Source organism: Molothrus ater, chromosome 10 (genome assembly GCF_012460135.2).
Source record: "Molothrus ater isolate BHLD 08-10-18 breed brown headed cowbird chromosome 10, BPBGC_Mater_1.1, whole genome shotgun sequence".
In the NCBI taxonomy this organism is placed as follows: Eukaryota; Metazoa; Chordata; class Aves; order Passeriformes; family Icteridae; genus Molothrus; species Molothrus ater.
In genome coordinates this window covers 16,308,053-16,328,117 of record NC_050487.2, presented here as the reverse complement: position 1 = coordinate 16,328,117, position 20,065 = coordinate 16,308,053, and the positions used below count along the sequence as shown (strand labels likewise).

The window sequence follows — 20,065 nt, the reverse complement described above, 5'->3', positions numbered from 1 at the left end:
CTGGAGCAAAACCTCCAAATTAAGGCTGTATGAGAGTCTTTTTGTTGTTTCTTAAGTTCTAAAGGTATAAATAAAGGTATTGAGCATCAAATTCTAACATCAGTAAGCAGTCTGAAAGCATGTCACTAAAATGGCAACATTGGCAATATATGGACATATCCTGAAATGTATTCAGTCTGTAGTGGTTTAAAAGTTACATAAAAGCAAGATTTTGGATAAAATTTTCCAAAACTTTCTGTTGCTAGGTCACAACATCAGATGTTATCACAGAACACCATTGAGAACAATAACTCACTGCAATTCTAAAATACAAAAGAGTTCCAATCATTGAGGTAGTGAGTCAACAAATCCTTGTTTATTTAACAAAGTAACAACATTATGCATTACTGCCATGTTATTTGTAAACTATATTTTTTAAACTGAGGGACTAAGAAACCAGATGTCCTTGTAGCAGAACAGAATTATAGTTCCCAGCAGCAATAAGGATTCAGAATGTGCTGCAACTAATATTACACTAAAAACAGTTTCAAATTTGGCTTTTCTTTTTAATATAATGGCAAAGCTAAATGAAAAACTGGAATTGGACACAAAAGCCTACTGCTGTTTTTTGAGTCAAATAATAAGAAATGCCAGAAGTCCATTTTAATCACATGATGGTCCAGTGACAAAAATACATTTCAAAAGGATTTGACCTAGAGCCTTTGCTGGGATTGTATCAAGCAGCAACTCAGGGGGTAGGACTGAACAGGAGAAGTCACCTTCCTTTCATTCCCAGGAACAGGTAAAGTGATGGAAGTGTTGAACAGTATCATGCAATTCAATGCCACACCTTTCAGGAAGGAGCTCCTTATCCATGTGTTTTCACAACAAAACACAGTATCCTTTAAAAAAGTATACTGAAGTTCAGGCAAAGGTATTATCACCTTGGATTCTCACCATACACCCAAGACATTCAAAGCCTTGAAACGTCAGTTAAAAGGTGTAAAGCAGCATTTTAATCAAAGGGAAGTTTTAATGATTAATCTCCAGGAAGCCCATCTTGCACCACAAGCATTGATTTTCAGTTGGAGGAGTGGAAAGATTATAAAAAACAGACTTCAGGATTGCAGGAAGTGAAACAATTACAATAATCTAATCCTACAAGAAAAGAAAAGTTTACTGTATTCCCTTAGAATTCACTTAGAACTCTCCCCTTAGAATAAAAAGGGGAGGGTTGACTGTCAAATAAAACTTATTTTCTAGCTCTAAACTTAGAATTTCCACATAGCTCTAACTTTAGAGAAAGGGATTATTAGTTTACCACCTATTGTGCCACAACACAAAAGGTATACACAACACAAAAGCTGAATAAATAATGCAACCAGTGCAAGGCTTCCCTGGATACTGCCAGGCAAAGGCTGGATATACTGCATGATGCTGTACCCCATAGCAGTTGAGAGCACACCACACCTGCTGCAGTTAGGATATTTGCATTTTTATCTGCTCCCAAAACAGGAAAAGGTCAATGTGCACTAGAAAATGCATTCTGTCATACTGCAGTAACAGGAAAAATTTTAGACTTGGTTTTCCTCAGTCACTGTCATTCCCATTAATGTACAATGAGCTACTAGAATGTGGACACAACTAAGTTTTTTCTGTCTTATTCTTTGTTGGTTCAGGACAAAAAACTTATATTTAGTCTAAAAGCATGGTTTTCAATGAATCTGTTCTGCAGTAACACTTCTAATACAAGAACATTTTGCAGTTCACTCGCTCTCCATGTCACTGACTTGTTCAGGGCCAAACACATGCTATGAATGTATTTGCACACATACACACACCTAAATATGCACAAATACTGTTTCCAGGACATCTACTATAGCTGTTCTTTTAAATTTCTCAAGCAAGGCTTCTGAATAAAATAAAAATGCAGTGGGGTAGATTTCCTCAAGATAAAACTCCCACGTAACTGCTGACACTGTATTTTCAAGCTTCCACTGTGCACTCATGGCAATGCAGAAATGGCAACACCACAAGTGAAAACTGGGTATAACATTTCCCTCACAAGATTTACATCTTGCTTTAATTTAGGTGATGCAGTATGTTGTGTTGTCTACACCCATGGCTCTATGAAGACAGCTTCTTAAAAGATGTTGAAATACTGGTGTAGAATGCATTTATTAACAGAGAAGGAAATGCAAAGCTAATCAGCTTATATTTACTATGATATAGTTTCTCATGCTTATTTTATTTTATTTTCTCATGGGACTTACTTGTAATAACTGTTTCCCTTTCTTACATTCCAGCAATTTACTAAATATATTTCATAGTTTTTAAACAACAAATAAAGTCACACCCTGAATAGATAATTATACCTTAAGAAAAAGTGATAATCTGTTTATAAACTATTCTGGTAATATACTTTTTTTTTTAACTGCAGTCAATAGGTCTGCTTGAAAGCAAGATTCCTAATGCTACAGTAACTCCTCATCTCTTCACTTATGTCCAGTCAATCCTTTAATTATCACAGAGGTGCTGAGTTGCTAAACTAAAAGAGTAGGACTTCAAATGAAAAAAAAGGAAATGGAAACAGCTCCAATTTTCTTGTTAATGCAAGAATGATTAAGTAAACATAAAAACCAAAGCCAAACCAACCTCTGGTTTATTGACACAAATATTTTCTTTCCAGAAGGTTAAGGATTTTTCGAAAAGGTGCCAGAAAGCCTTTACTTACTTCCTCATACTCCTCTTCCTCATCATCATCAGACACAATACTATCATTGAATGGCTCTTCTAGAAAGAAGCAAAACAAAATGGTGTCAGTTAAGTTATACACGTACACCTTGACAGAATCTCATTATTACCTCAGTTTTACAGGAACAAGATTTAACCTGCTTCTCATACAGACATGTCTTTTTCAGGACAATTATTGTAATAATTTGATCCTATAAGCATTCTACTAGAAATCACTGAATTCAATTCATATTTTGGATAATGGCAGAAATAGAAACACTCTGGAATAGTTACTTTCTCAGAAAACCCACGGTGACACCTCACTGTATTTACTGACAAGACTTGAATGAAAGTGTGTGCACTTGCAAGTTTGTCTATTTTTCAAATATTTTTTTAATAAGAGACTCTACCTCTCCCTAAAAATACTTTAATATTATACTGCTTTTGTACATAAAAAGTTAGTACTCATGCAGAATACTAATTGTAAGTTTTGGACAAAATTATTTCCTCAGGAAAAGACTGGCCAGGCTTATACTGGAAATCTGAATCATTAATGACTCAGACAAAAGCTCTTAAAAATGCCATTTTCAGGTAGAAGAGGAGTGGTTCTATAACCTTGAAGAACAAATATTGTATAGTGGCAATACAGTACTTAACTATTTTATTTGTTCTTTTACAAGGTAGAATTTGTAAAAGTTCTAACTTGTAAAAGAACAAACAAAAAAAAAAAGACAGGCTGTGTTCTTTTTCCAAAAGCCAAACAGAGCAGTTCAACTTGTTCTATGTTTACTGTACAGAAAGATGCAACCAGAACTAATCTCCTTTTCATTATTTGCTTTCTCTTTCTTCAGTCTTCCTTTCAGTCACAGGCAACAGAAAATGGAATAAATATTCCACCTTCTCAGTCTGTATTAATGGCATCTACAACTCTGATGACCCATCAACATCCTCTCCAAAAAGTATGGTCTCTGCTCCCTATTCAGGATAAGCCATTTCACATAAAGCTACACCTCAACAGAGCAAGAGATGAGCACAGACAGACCTAGTCCCTAAATCCTATTTTACAAATTTCTACTGCATTTTTTTAGTTGGCAGCAGTCTCTCATTATTATCAGACCACTGCCATGAAAGAAAACAGCAAAGGTAAGTTTATTTATGATCCCAAAACTTTGGAATTGTGTCTTACTCAGCCTTTTATTTCTTCTTTATTACTACAACATAAAGGAAATTTTAAAACACATTACTTTCAAATCCTGACATTCATTATTCACCCTCTCTCAGACCATCACACTACTGTTATTCTTTGAGGCTTCCAATGCCAAGTAAAAACATGAGCTTTTTTATGGCTTTTGTGAAAGATTTAAAGCTCTGATAGCTGCCTGTGTTCTGACCTGAATTGAGTTGCTTGATAACAAATTCCATCTGTCGAACCATCTCTTCATTTCTTTCCTTGATAAAGCAGCGCAGAATTTCTTCCATTCCCTGGATGTAGCAGAAAACATTGGAAGATCAGTGTTTCATGTCCCCACAGTGACAGAGTTCTGTTAGCTAAAATATCTTTTTTTTTTTCGGTCAGGGAAGCCAGAGGCAGTGTGAAGCAAACCACGGTGTCCAGCTCCAAGTGTTGTACAGACAAAAGAAATATGTTTTCTAGATTGCTTTGAGGCTTAAACAGAGACATGTCCATGATGAACAGCAAATTTTTACAATAGATCTGTTGCTTTTGCTTTCTGAATTCAGTACACAATAGTCATCAGAACAGGGTAAAATTTGTATCCAGAGAGACAACAGTGCAAGGTTCAGAGAAAGGAAGCAGAAAACAGAACCAGCTTTGACTTTAAACCTGGTCTCTGTCTTTATGGCTCCTTATAGCCTTGATGTTGTGTCTTTAAGCATTTATGATCACTTCCAATCCTCTGTGAGATAGAACATCTGACAACAATTATGTCAGATGTTAGTTCTCTGAGTTAGTTCTCAAGATACAAAGACATGCTGCTATCCCAGGAACAGCTTCCTCAAACACTGAGGTTGTGAAACTCATTACCGTTTGACTTTCACAGGAAATCAGTTCCTAGTTCTGAAACCTTCCTCCTGCACCTTCCCCAAGTAACCATGTCTACAACAGGCAGAAGGAAAAGTAGCTAGAAGTCCTTTTAGTGGCTACTCACTGGTGCAGAATAAGTGGAAGAAGTAGTAGGTGAGATGAAAGCATTTCCTGGGACCACAAGGATTCTACAAAATGCTAGAAGGACACAGAATTCTAAAAGAACACCTTTAATTTATAATTCAGACAGAATCCTTCACTCTACTGGGGCTCCACTCCTGGGAGAAAGATCTGGAAATACAGCAGAAGTGTTTGAGAAATACAGTCATACTTCCCTGAGGATCAAAGGGGAAGGGCCTTTTGTGGGTTCCCTTCTCAAAATGCTCCCACCTCACAGCCCTGCTGTGCCCTGCTCAGCAGCTCCCTGTCTGGGCCATTTCTGGCAGAGATGTTGATTTTCATGCTCTGCAAAGCAGCACTTCTTACCATTTCTCTGGCTTCTTCTCGGACAGAAGGGATGGCCAGAATACTGTACAGTACTCCATTCACATATGACTGGACCTAAGAAATAGTAATACCATGAAGAAAAACTCTTCCATTCCTCCCAGTTGACTATCAAAATATAAGAGCAAAAGTATAAAATTACTATACTTCAAAGAGTTTAACCAGGCTAGACTGGACTTGCAAAATTCCCACATGGGAAGCAGAGAACTTTTAGGATGCAAATATACTGTGATATGGCTGATCTAAACCAGTGTGCTGCATGCCAATTTCCCAAACAGCCCCCCTGCTTCTGATGATGTATTCTTGCAAATTGACCTAGCCATAAGAAAGAAAAAAAAAAGGAAAAGAAAGAGAGAAAAGCAGAAAAAAGGTTAATTTCTGACAAACACTAATAGCAGTACAAAAAACAGGACAAAGAACAGGGAAAAGTCCCTGCCAGCATGAACTCAAGACAGCCTTCAAGCCTTGTAGCCTCAGGCAGGATGACAAAGCCAAAGCAGCTTCATGAATGTCACAAGTCTTCTACTTTCTTATAGCATTCCTTAAAACCACAGCAAATGTGTTCCCCTGCACCTGATGTTTTGCATCACCCATTGCTCATCTCATGAACAGTCAAGCCTGAGATGAATTGGTGCATGACATTTAAGCAGCATCAGAAGTGGGAATCAAGGCACATGGACTGCATGGTAACTGCATCCAAAGCTGCCATTCTTAGCTGCTAATATTTGTTAAAGCAAGACATACTTCCGTCTAGAAAGATCTCTGCTCACCAAAATAAAATATATGCATTTGTGAATTTTAGGCAAAATTCATGCAACTTAATTAACAAGGATCTAATAAAGGAAACAAAACAAATTTACTTTTTACATTTTTTCCTTTCTTCTTTTTCAAATTTTTCTTTCCACCTTTTCATTAACCCAAAGTTTGATGTACAAATACCTTAGGATTCTCATGGTCAAGAAGACCAGAAAGAACTCTGAGCATGGCGTTTGGGATACTTGCACATATTTTCTTCCCTGCAAAGGCAGAACACATAAATATGCTTGAAAAACAGAACAGATCAGAGCAAGTTTCTTTCTTACTTTTTAGAATCAGTATTAAATATAGTTTGCACAGAGCAATATTGTTTCTTGTTCCTGACAAATGCTGTTCAGCATAACCAAGTTGAAATCAGTGAAATTATTCTGGATTTATGCAGTTGTAGTCTTGGACAGGATGCAACACAAAGGGGATTTAAAAATTTACAAAAGGCATTTTTTTGCTTACAAGAAGCAGATGATTTTTCACCCTTAACTTACTTTCCTTTTTAAAACGAAATTTAATTGATGCTCTTTTTAAGTCTCTTGGACACAGAGAGGATCTTATTTTCTTGGGGGGAATCTGCTTTGTAGAAGTGAAAGCAAGGTGAAGGTTAAGATCCTCACCCTTACTCCTCAACCCAGTTCTGTCTGTTTACAAAGAAATCTCTAACACAGAGTCTGTAAGTGGACACAAAGTGTCCTTTGAAAAGTGGGCCTGAATGTAGCAATGGCAGCCTTCACATACTAATATAAAACCTAATCAAATCTTAAAGGGTGCCATTGCTTAATTCTTTAGAATTCCCCTAACTGGAATTCTTGGGAAAGGAGATTTGCTCAAAAGCATTGGTTATAACATTCAGATATCTCTGGTTGTGGTTCCTGCTGCTGATTGTAGCCACTTGAAAGAATCCTGGTAAAACAAGAGAAAAAGATTCACAATCTTCTCTATCTATTTCATGGAATAAGGTTGTAATTCAAAATGTAAGACACCTGCACTCCTCAGACAAAGATTCATGAGCAAGGCAGCACAATACTCCAGGTTGTAATCAGACAGGCAATCTGGGTCTATTAGAACATCAACCAGCCAGAAAATGAGCCCATCCTGGATCATTGCTGACTGCAGTGTGCGCCTAGGATTAAAAAACAAAAACAGATTGCAAATCACAAATGTCAGATCCTAACATAAATAGCTTTCATATACATTTATGGCCAGTATAAGCATATTAAAAATAAAATAGCCTGCCCAAAAAAAATCCCTAAACTACCTGTTTCGGCAGAATCACTAAACTAAGTAATTAACAAAGCCTGAAGAAATTGAAGATGGAGATTCCCATATGGTTAAGAGGACTAAAACATTGTTGGATAGATCGGGAGGTTTTGTCTTTTGTTTTATTTTGTTCTTTTTAAACCTGTGAACTGCTGAGGTAAATTTCTTCATTGTTTTCTAGGGCTTCATACTCCAGCTAAAATGGCATTTTCAATTGTCTTTTTTAATTGGTTTTAAAAGGCAGCTACAAACAACAGATCCATAAAATAAATTAATTACTTCTTCTGTCAGAGGTAGCCATAGCACTGTAGCACTTTTGTACTGCCAATTTGACAAATGAGGTTTTTTGCTTGAATCTATTTGCACTTTTCTCTAGAGATTCTTAAATCTCATGCTCTTTTAACTCAACTTGTAGTTGCCCTCAAAGACTATGGTGAATAAAATGCCAGGTGGCCAACCATGATCTACAATAACAATTCTGCACCTTACAATACAAAAAAAGAAGAAGTATGTACTGGTAGAAAAGTCTTACTGAAGAACAGAATTTTTCATAACATTATTTCCAAGAGGCATTATACCTAAATTGCAAAGATCAAAGTAGGTGCTTCCCTGGCTTTGGTCCTGAAAGCTCATATGTTTCTTAGCGCTGGATATTGCAGCATGTCTGGGGCATGGACTAAGCAAAACAAGGGAGCATGCGATCACATATTAAAAAAGTTTCCCTTATGTCAAGTATCTGGAATTAACCTTCTATAAGATTGTTACTTTTTAGACAATAAACTTCCAAATTTTCAGTATTCCTCCTGACTGCTGTGAAAACAGAGCTCCTCAGATCATTATTTATTTGATAAGTAGAGCATGCCCTTTACTGCTTTTGCATATTTCTTTTGTGGTGGGCACTTGAGTCAGACTGCTAATGCAAAAGTAACAAGACAGTCTGTGCATAGACTGCTCCAGGAAGGGGGTCAAGAGGATAAAGATGAAATCCCTGAAAAATGTTTGCAGAAAGGATAATGAAAACCTTATGCTTTGGAATGTAACACAACTCTTTTTTCCATGTAGGATTGTCAGAGCTTTCTACATTAAGATTTTTACTTCCTTCAGTTACGGAACACATACAAAGCACACAAGGCTGTGGCAGGAGATGTACATTTACTTGGGTCTTGACAGCTGGTAGGAAGTCAGGTTAATTCAGTCAGCAAAACTGATTTCTCCTTCATAATAAGTGACACTGCTTTCATCAGCCATCAGGGGTTCTGATGATTGTTATAGGAAAATCAAGTGCTCTTCTTTCCTCCCTGAACAGAGCCTAACTAGCCTGCATTTCCTCCTCTGCTGTCACCACCACATGCTGTGCTTTCATCACCTGAGGCTGAATTTCTGCAGAGCCCCCAGAACATTCTCCCATGTAAGGGAATCCTTGTCTTCAGCTTTCAGTCTGTCCTCCAGCATTTGCAGCAATGTTGGGTTCTGAGAAAGGTAGGCACGACCTGGTGCAAAAAGTGATGAAAGAACAGATGCTGAGATAGCAGCTATGACAGAAAACCTCCCTCTCTTTGGAAAAGTAAGCAGGATTGACCTCAGTTTCCTCTTGACAAGCTACAAACTTGTGCCAAGATCCAAACAAACCTGCACAAAGTTGTGTAGCAGACCAGTTGCATTCAATCCAGACACTTGGGGTATCAGAGGTCCACAATTGCAAATCAATACCACACAGAATCCACTTTCAGTATATGCTTTCTGATCTAGCAGTTTTGTACAATCAAGAAAAAGAACAGAAATGTCCAAGGAGCTTGGGAAAGTCAGGTATCCTCCTGCTACTGACTTCAAATGAGATTTCAGCACCTAGCAATACTGAGCTCCAAAAATAGCAGCAAACCAAAAGCTATTTTGGGACAGGCAGAGATACAAAGCTGGATATATGTGCATCTGGATTGTTAGCAGTGATGCACAAAGATTTATTCAGGTGAGGACCAGGAAATGCAGGAGCCACAGTAGTTACTATTGCACAACCTGGTAGCAGGTCTGTCCACAGGAAACCTTATTAATGGAGAAAAATTAATGGAAAAAAAATCCCCTAATTAATGGGGATTTTTCTCTTTAACCCTCATGGAGAAACTGAAGACTATATTAAAGGCAGTATCTGAGTAAGTTCTCACATAGATCACAAATCATCAAAACAAGTCAGAAATACTGAATACACAGTGTCAAAATGAAAACTTTCCAGATACTGAAAAGCTGTTTTGAATGCATGCTACAAAAGATAGTGAATCACTAGAAAAAGGGTGGAAATAAGGCTCTAAATTATCACATGCACTGACATGCACTTGTGAAGCACCAATAAGAAAGCATTATATGAAAATGTTATCTTATTTTTTGCAGTGAATCATTTACCTTCTATCAGTGAAGCAAAAGCATTGATGAGCCTTGCCATATACTGTCTGACTACCTCACTCTTAGAATATAATAATTGGAGGACACTTCTCTGAAAAAGAAAGTGGATGTTAATAAATCACAAAGAAGAAAAACACAAAAGTTAGTCTTCTATAATGTTTTAAAAGCTTCATTAAACTTACACAGAAAAAACCAAAACCCTTTGAATGCATACTGATTTGTCAATATGATGTACAATTTCTTTTTTTTATTCGCAGGGGGCTGAAGGAGAGATGGAAAATGAATAAATAGGCAAATTACAGCTTCTCATCTCAGTCTGTTAAAACACCATTAAACTCTATGGTGTAGAGTGGAAGTTATATTGAGCCAACACAGTTCAGTTAAAGCTGGTAGCTAAAATTAATATTCAGTCAGTAACAAAAAAAAACCCCACAAACCAAACAACTTAGTTTTGTTGACAAACTAAAGTGCAGTAACATTACCTGAACAGGAATGCTTTTCTTTGACAACAAAGAGTGTGGGAAGCAGCTCAGTAACTTACCAACACCACCACACTGAAATTATTTCTTATCTGTTTTATTGCAGGCTTTACATATAACTTCCTTCTTACAGAAATTCAGAGGGAGAAAAACTGATGGTTGATTTAATAATCCTTTATGTTTCCTAATGGTACAAGAGACTGTTGCAAAGACAATAAAGCCACAATAAACCAAGTAGGCTCAGAGCCCCAAACCCCTGGGAAACTCAATTATGCACAGAAGTCACTACAATCAATGAATAAAGTTGTGCTTTTCTTAGAAACAGTACTGGGTTATCAGGGACTGAAACAACTTTCCAAAATCAACACACCAGAATTACCCTTTCTAAAGAAAGGTGCCAATTCACCTCAAATTCACAGAAACACAGTTGATCATTGCAGGTGCACAATGACACATTCCATAGCGGCATTGGGACTGAAGTCCTAATTTAGTTCTTATCTTAGATCAGTGAAATGAATTGAGTGTATTATTTAACAATACACAATCACTCAAAAAGAGACACAACATCTGATAAGCAAGACTTAAAGGGCCTTAGGCTTCAGTTCAACTCACAGAAGTAAAGCACAGGGAGCTAAATGTATCACCCAATTTTGGCACTGCTACCTTTTTTTCTTCTCCTCTTCCAGAGAGCAATAAAATTTTATGATTAGCACTTCATAGACACAAGTGAGCAATATCACACAGAAGTTGGACAACTGACAACTCAGTTTCAGCTGACCTGACAGTTGCTGTGGCAGTCCAGGAGGTCATTACTGATGTAGGCTTGCATGATAGTGTCTCTCTGTTCACCAGGATATGATGTTGTCAAGCGCTAAAATAAATAACAACATAAATAAACAAGTAAAGAACATAAAAAGACAAAACTATAGATTGATGAGCCCTGGAGATTTTAAAGGTGCTGATACTCTATAGCTGAGAACCTCTTTCATGGGGAGCAGTAATTCAAAATCAGTGACCTAAGGGAAAGAGATGAAATGAACTGACCTGACCTCAGCTCTGTGATCCAGTACAAAATTGTTACTTGGGAGCTGTCATCACTGTCCATACAGGAAGGATACAGAATTACTTCCCATAAAGTTAAAAAAGCCCCTCTAATAGTTACAGATGTGGTGCTTTTCTTAATCATTTGAGACAGAGGATTGGGCAAGAAGTACTTTTGGTTAGAACAAACAGATTGTTTTTATGTGAAAATGGACACTGAAACTTGCTCAGAATTCCACTATTATCATCTTTCATGACTGTCACTTTGAACACATCAGCTTCCTTTGCAGCAGGAAAATGCAACTTCCTGTTGTCATCTGTAATTTTTCTTAAATGTCATTACATGACCCAAGTCAACCAAAAGGTAGTTTCCTGTAAAATATTGATTATAAAGGAAAACTGGTGATTAGAGTCAGGTATGTCTTGGATACAGCAGTATTTATATAAATATAAACCAAAATGATATGTGGAAAATAGAACTGCCTAAAACAACAATTTATTTGGAAGCATATCAGAAATTATTTCCACTGAATATCCCAGAAATTTGGGAAATCCTTGTGTGAAAAATCTGTCTCTCCTCAGAGGAGAAGGACACTGCTACACTACAAAGAGACACCTCCTGCCTGGGCTGCCCTCATCATCTCAACAGCCTTTGGAAGCTTCATCAACAGGAATTTGCCTGTCATGCTGAACTCATCACTAGAACAACCATCTTGTTTGCTAAATGGATCTTAGTTTGGATGCCTCCTGTCCTTACCCAGCGCAGAGCCTGCAGTAAGAGCGCCTTGAGACGATCACTCCCTGTAATCAAATCTTTCTTCAGCTTCTCATAATCCAGAGAGGGCAGCAATGGCACATCCTGCACCTTCCTAAAGGAAAAGACATTCATCAAAACTCTCTGTCCTCATTCAGTGCAGCTGATGTTACTGAGGTGAGAAGAGCCAAAACAGGAAGTCTGCTTCAGGAAAAGAACTTCCACATTATCATACTTTTATTACCATTATAGTGTTAGAACAATAGACTTGTTGAATTTGGGGTGATTTCTTACTTATGTATGCAGCTCGCTTACCATCATAACTTGCAGACAGTAAACTGATAGCAAGACAGCTGATGACCTGAGATTTTTACTGGCACAAAACAGTACAGTAACATCCTTTCTCCCCCTTCTCTACTGGACCACAAGGGCATGAGGACAGTTAGATGCAGTAAAAAGCTGCAGCTCCATCTCCAACTCCAAGCCTTATGCACCCAGAACTGTCTTCTCCAAAGCAGAGCTGGTGTGGGCTGAATGGATTTTTACAGCCTGAAGTATGCTGACTTAACATGAGACTTAATACAGACTACTTTCTATGCATCAATACTATCTTGCTATTCTGAAATTTAACACTGCAATAGAAGTTTCTCACAAGAAAACTGCTTCCAGTCAGTGTTTCAATCTTAATATTTAAATATAATCCACTAAAATGTTTTAGTATCTTCCCATCCTACCACAAACAACTTTTATATCCTATGTATAATTGCCCATTATCTTGTAAACAACAAGATAAAAAGTGTCTCAAAAATTTAATAAAACTTCACCTTGAATATACCATTTCTATTCAGTATTACAAGCCGAATTTTATTAAGTCAGACACAAAAAAAAATCAAAGTTAAGGCATCCAAAAATCCATATTAGGGATTCCCCCTTTTCCTGGACTTTTGAGAATCAAACCAATTACAACAATAGGACTGAAATATGTGGAAACACTAAAAATAGAGCAACAACCTCACATGTGTGGAATGGCAGATTTACTGGATTAACAACATTCTGCTGAAATTAGAACATTACTGAAGCTGGTCAGCAGAAGAACACAGATCACACAATATTTGCATCAATGTTCACTGAGGTCAGAGGCAGCACAGAGGAGGAGTCCCACTTGAGGACAACTGGCAGTGTGTACTTCAGTTTACAAACCCTTCCCTACAGACAGAAATGGAGCTCAGCAACAAATACTTACATAGAGGATAAAGATGCTCTTAACAGTGTGGAAGCCTGAATCACAAAAAGAAAGAAAAAATGAAATTACAGCATGTAAGTCCAAATTTCATATAATGTTATTAATGAGGTCCAAAGTGAATTCTTTCACTAAGATTCTGCAGTTCTTTTCCTATAAAAACCTGCGCTGTAAACCAGAAACACAGCTGAAGAAAGAGCACTTCAGTGTTTATCTTTCTTTTCCCTTAAAGTGTTTTACAAGTCAAAATCTCTTTTGTTATGATTTGACTATATTATCCTCACCCACATAGTCCAAAAATTACCTATGCTTGAAACATTTTAAAAAATAACAATAATAAACGAATAGAAACTACTATCTGAGCCCACTGAGGAAGATGAAGAACTTGCTAAGCTCATTCACTGACTTCATAAATTTTCATATCTTTAAAATTGCAATAATATTTCATTGGAGACCCAGCATGCATTCCTGCATATAGATTTATTGTAATTCTTTGCTCCAACACTAATGTTATCAAGTGCCTACTGCTACCAAAATATATCCCTATATATAATTATTAATATGTAAAGACAGGATTATGTATTCTGATATGGATAAAACCAATATGAAATAGTGTGCTATTTCTTAGTGGTTCTGCCTAAGATATTATAATTAAATCCTGGATATTTCTTCTCTGATGCAGGGTGACACAGTGCCTGTGCAGGCACCACTGTGCAACAAGGAGCACCAACACCAGACAAAAGTTCCACATGAAAGTTGTCTGCCTCAGTGAGTATTTTTTGCTAGATTTAATTGTAGGTAAGCAAAGAAGCAGCAATTCTGGCATAAGAATGCTTCATGTCATGCATTCTGATGTCAATTACATGCTGTATTTGCAGAATATCAATGTCATCTCTTTGTGCTGATCTCTCTGCTAAAAATCTCTCATAACCACTTATGCCTGTAAAACTGGTCTTGTCTCCTAACTGAGCCTCTTTCAAAGGGAACTATATAATCAATGTCTATTGTCAGATTTAAAACTGGGATTTAGGAGACAAAAAGCATGAAATACCATAGAGAATATTGAATTACATCAGCTGACATATTCCTGAAAACAACCTCGTGGGTATCCTTGTAATACAAGGAACTGCTCTATTAGATGTGAAATAAGCTTATGTGCACAGTGGAAAGCATTTTATATTATGTCAATGAATGATTTATATACAATAAACAGCTCATACACCTCAAAGGTAAACTGTCTGGACCAGCACTTCTCACATCATAGTTTATCTTACACAATACAAAATTCTTTCTAAGTATCATATCTGCCCCTAGACTGTTTTGCCCTCATCCATTTTCCTTAGCATTTTCAATATGTATAAAGAGTTAATTTAAATAATAAATAAATAAAAAACAAAACTGTTTTCCCAGTCAAAACCTAAAATCTTGTAGCTGCATGTGCAATGAAATCACAAATCACTTTTGTTGCCTCTGTCAGCACCTTTCTCCTTTGTCCATTAGGGGAAATGGAAGAAAGTGACTATAGCACTTGAATGCAAAAATAATTGCAGAGCCTTTAGAGATGGAAGGTCAAACAGAGAATAGCAATGTGTAAAGAAACAGAGCAGGGCACTAGGGCTATATAAATGCATATAAAGATTCTCTGCTTCTCAATAAAGGGTTTTTTTATGCACTTCTTTGCTGTCTTAGAAAGAAAAAGGTGCTCCAACCAAAATCTATCCAGAGGATTACCGGTTAAGATGCACATATCACTCTTCTAAACAAATAAAACTTTTTGGCAAGTGGAGGATTTTGCAAGCTTTTATAAAATTTCAAACTACAGAAAATTCAACTGGAAAAACATTCAGATCAAATGGGATAAGGTCCTATTAATTCCCAAATTATTTTTTAAGCCAGCAGATGGAGCACAGCAAGGTATGGTTTCCATTTGGTATGGTTTCCTTTTGTATTCTTCCTACACCAAAAAGGCACCAGAGAGTGAGGCAGGCCCTGCACTGGGGCTCTGAGGGCAGAACACTGAGCTGGAAAAACTTCTGGTCACTTTGCTGATCAGACCCAGTTTATCAGTCTAGAACCTGCACAGGAAGAAGTTCTTTCAGGTTTTTGGTGTTTCTGGGAAAGCAATAAGGATAAAGTTCATATTACATCAGGTTCAATTGTCAAGGTTCAATTGTCAAGGCTAAACAGGAATGAAGAAAGTTTTGGGGGACTAGTTTGTTCTTCACTGCACTGTCATTTCTCAATCTGACAATGATCAGCACCACTGATAAGCAGAAAGAATGCAAGCATGTTACATGCAGAGGTTTCCTTTCTTCCTTTTCATCTGCATGATTGCAATTAGTCATAAGTAAGCTAATCTGTATCTGTGGCATGCTGAGTAAGGCATTGGCTCAGGACATACACTTCTAGTCCTGATTCAGCCAGCAGCTGCAGACAGAATCCAAACACATCATTCCATGTCTCTGGGCCTCAATTTTTTTAATCTGAAAAGCAGATACAGGCATCAATCTCGAACAAGCTGGGGTTTGAGATCTACCAATGAATGGCAGAGTGCAGGAGCTAGAAGTTATTATTTTGCTATTAAACAATTTAATGCTTATAGCACAGTCACCATAAATAGAAATTATTTAGTAGCTCCTCTTCTACTCATTTTTCTTAGCTTACAAGATTTATTTCCTCAGCATTTTCTCCCTAGCCCTTCCCCCAGTCTTTCCTGGAACAGGTTAACAATTGATTTTTAACCTTTTGAGTGACAGTATATCTTAGATTGCCAATGAAAGGCAGAGTGTGAAGAACCTGTGGCAAACACATTCCTATGTCCCAACACTCATAGACTTCATCTTGAATAAAATACATTTCATGCAAAACCTATCTTGAGAGAGGATCATTTGTCATAACTGAAAGACATGCAGAAGATCAGTGTCTTAAGGGAAGAAAAAGAAACACAAGAAAAAACAGCCCAAGCATAGCTCATTCTGGTAGGATCATGGGTATGGCTTATATTTGTGTTGGTTCTTGCCAAAGCCAAACCAGGTGCCACATTAAATCAAATAATTCTGTCACGATGCACATTAGCCCCAGATGGCATCCCTTTATTTTTGAACAAAGACAGGCATGAATATGAACAGCATGGAATAAACCAAAGAAGTTCAAAGGGAAAAAAAATCAGTATTTATAAAAGAAAGCAGATGCACTTCATGTGCAAGCCAAAACCACAACTGATTTTATCAAATACTGCAGCCCTATATTCAAACCATATCCCCTTTGCTGTTTGATGTATATATTCATAATATGCTGAAGGCAAAGCTGAAAGTTCCCACTCTGAAAATGTGCTGCAAGAATTCAGTGCAAATTCAATGCAGATTCAGAATTAATAATCAAAGATACGTGATGAATATGTGAAGAGTAAAACCAAAATTTGAGCAGATTTCTACAAATCATCAGAACTCACAAATCTGTGTTGAGTTCATTTGTTACACACTAATAACAAAAAGACTGCTCCACACAGCCTGTGAGGGTTTGACCCTGAGCTTGTGTAACCTGGCAGGTCTACTGGGGCTATGCAAAGTATTATTTCATAAGTAGATCTGCAAATGTTTTTTATTATTTTTTTCCTACTTATACTCGAGATATGCTGTTATGAAAATTTCCCACTTGCCATATAAAACAGGTTCTCTAAGACATCTGATGTGTACATTAAAAAGTCACACAGCAATAGTGTGTGAGAATGTAATGACAACACAAATGTCAGAAAGAAGTATAAAATACTATACAGAAACAGTGAGGGGAGCTGAAAGCTACCCATATATTCAAGAAATACCTCAGAATCAGTCGGACAACTTTGCAAAAATTTTATAAACAACTCTGCACACTAAGCTATTACATTCTAGACTGTATAAAGTTACATTTAACTAATCTTTATATTAATCTGTAAAAGAAAAAGGTTTTCTTTAGTAAAAATAATTTGATTAATAATTGCTCATTTGTCATCAACCTTTCTCAATCTCAAAACAGAGAACTACATGAAGGAACAAAATGCTTAACATCAAGCAAAAAGTGTCCATTATGAACATTCATGTCACCAATGGGAACAGGTTGATTGATACAGGTGATCTTTCAGCATAGGTGGATGTGGGTTGTGTTCTCTACATCAAGATAAAAATAAGTATGTCAGGAATAGTCCATTGCATTCAATATTTTTATGACTATTTCTCAAAATAAAATGTTGTTCTGAATGGAAAGTTGAATGCCCACAAGGGTTTACTTTAATTCCAGGTGATATATATGTTTGAAATTTAGTCAGCTTTTCTTGAAAGACAAAATCTAGTTTTACCTAAAGAAAGTGATATTATTATAATATCACTTTCTTTAGGTAAAACTAGATTTTTAAAATTATTTTAAATTGACTGGCATCTTTCAGAATTGGTGTCAATCACTTTTATGAATTGATTACATACTGAGTTACTTAGAAGTAGACTCATTTCCTTTCTTCACAAAGAATGCACTGACTATGGGCAAAATTAGATACTTATGGTGTACTTGTAGTATTGCCAGAATACAAACTTCCATCTGGGTTACAGAAGTCACAGGCAGTACAGAGAATATAATTTTGTGTTTTCAATGAAAGAGGATCATTTTAACTGTGTGAGAGAATTTTGTAATCTTTACTACCAAAAGGAAGTTTGACTTTAGGAACAAAAAATACAAATATGTAGAATACAACACCCCTCTGAAAAGCATGAATCAACTTGCTGAATTATCTCGAGCAATAATATTTATTTGCTTTGTCAAAGGTGTTGTGGGCTCAGCTGGTTTTGGCACACTTCAGAGAGAATGTATACTATACACAAATGATCCCATGGAAGAAACAATTGCTTTCTGCATGCTGTAAGAAGCTGAGTTTCATGTCAAAGTTGTGGACAAAGCTGCTCTTATGCTGACATGCTGTGTTAAGTGAATTATGAAGCCATAAGGTTACCCAGAACATCTATTCCATTCCCCATGCAGAATTGCCAAGCCCTGTACGTTTTCTGGCTCTTCATAAACCACACAGTTATTGTCATGACAAGATAAAATGCAGGGAAAATTGCTGCATGTTGTGAAATAAAGAGAAATACAGACTGTGACAGACTGAGCAGGCAACGTGAAAGGAAATAAAGATAGACACTTACATATCCGTCATCACAAGGGCTCATAGAGTAATATCCCTTTATAGGCAAACAGACACACATTAAAATAAAGAAGATTAAAAAAAGTAAGTTAACAGAAATAAATCACAGAGAAATGCACAAAAAAACAACCAAGCCCAAGCTAAAAAGTATAAACGTGTTCTCCCAACCCTCATACTTGTATGTCTTAGAACTGAAATTGCTGTGTCTCTCTTCTGATATATTTGGAAGTTCTCCCCTCAACACCTGGCAAACACACCTAGTCTGCACATTGTTTCACACTGTCAGAGTCAGAACAGCTACACACAAAGCACTGACAAATTGACAGGAATATATGACCTGTGCTGCTCACTCCAGTGAGGCAGCCAAGAGAGAAACCCTGAACATGGCCTGGATCAAAGACCTCAGCTCCTGAGAAAGCCCCTGCCACTATTCTCCACACTTCCTTTGACTGGAGTTTCTGACCAACAAAGACTGACAGAGACAATTTAAGGTGTTTCAGCAATGTTATCAATTCTTCATGCTAAAAGGTTCCAGGGATAAACTAAAGAAGTCTCTGGAAGGAAACCTAGTATGTAGTAACTAAAATAAAGAATGGTGCTAATTCATGGTTTGAGTAGTTTAGTACAAAATATGCCATGTTCTCCTTAATTAGACTAAAATACTTAGAACAGCTTGGTATCTAAAAAGAACAGTCTTAATTAAAAATAAAAGTACACAGTTCAACACAATGAAATAAGACCAACATTAATTACTTGCCTTTTTGTGCAAACCTGCCAGTACTTTAGAGGACATATTTGTACAGAATAATAAGCACATAAACACTCTATTTAGCAGGCTGCTCTTTAACAGACATATACATCCTTACACAGAAGGCTCAAGAAACTTGCCACTCTTCACCTTGAGCAGAAAATAAAGTTCTTTTTATTCTTAAACCAATTTTAAAAATCTGGCATTCTTCTTTTTATTACTACAATACTTAGAATTCCCTGATGTGAATGATTACTTTAACTTTCATGGTGCTATGCACACATACAGAGAGTTCCTGGCAAAGACAATTTAAAATTAAATTTAAGACAAAGGATGACATCAATAGAGACCAATAAGTGAGCAAAAGAAACCAGGAGATAAACTGCATCATGATGAGAGACATTTCAACACATGCACAACCTGAGCCACTGAGAAAGGATGTAGGCATCAAGACAAAAGATGACATTAAAGTAAAGTTTTAACATTAAAGGAAATCACAAAAGGTTGGACCAGACAACCTTTCAAAGTCCCTTCCAAACTGGGCTATTCTATGATTTGAGGACAGTGACAGGAAAAACTTGTGGAAACCCCTACTGCAGTCAATACCTTACCCTTAAAGAGTTCATGTAAACAAAAAACCTTGCAGCAACTTGTGAAAAGGGCATTATATACTGTATCAGCAGGAAAATATGAACTTCTCCTTGTTTACATGAAGAGGTAGGCTTGTTTCTTCTTTTCCATACATAAATGGGAACATATAAAATAATCCCAGGGACAGAGATGTAGAAAATTGATTATGTCATCCAAAGAAAAGTCCACTTAGGGTAGATGCTGTTTGCTGCAATGAGCACTTTATTTTTAAATGAAAGAGCAAACATCTGCATAATAATGCCTGGTGAATCGACTCTGAAT

General features: G+C 36.8%; 1 protein-coding gene across 2 annotated transcripts in view; it reads right to left on the bottom strand.

Moving 5' to 3' along the window:
- Positions 1–20,065, bottom strand: part of ARMC9 (armadillo repeat containing 9) — a 59,798-nt gene that overhangs the window by 22,871 nt on the left and 16,862 nt on the right. Inside the window, exons 10-20 of one of the 2 annotated variants that reach the window (XM_036388647.2) lie at positions 18,407–18,442; positions 13,239–13,273; positions 11,999–12,110; positions 10,979–11,071; positions 9,722–9,812; positions 8,694–8,817; positions 7,051–7,190; positions 6,200–6,276; positions 5,243–5,317; positions 4,104–4,194; positions 2,714–2,772 (exon numbers count right to left, since the gene is read on the bottom strand). In XM_036388647.2, the coding sequence (XP_036244540.1) occupies positions 2,714–2,772; positions 4,104–4,194; positions 5,243–5,317; positions 6,200–6,276; positions 7,051–7,190; positions 8,694–8,817; positions 9,722–9,812; positions 10,979–11,071; positions 11,999–12,110; positions 13,239–13,273; positions 18,407–18,442 (933 nt within the window). The remainder of the gene's footprint in view (positions 1–2,713; positions 2,773–4,103; positions 4,195–5,242; positions 5,318–6,199; positions 6,277–7,050; positions 7,191–8,693; positions 8,818–9,721; positions 9,813–10,978; positions 11,072–11,998; positions 12,111–13,238; positions 13,274–18,406; positions 18,443–20,065) is intronic. The other variant, XM_036388649.2, reaches the window with a different exon arrangement.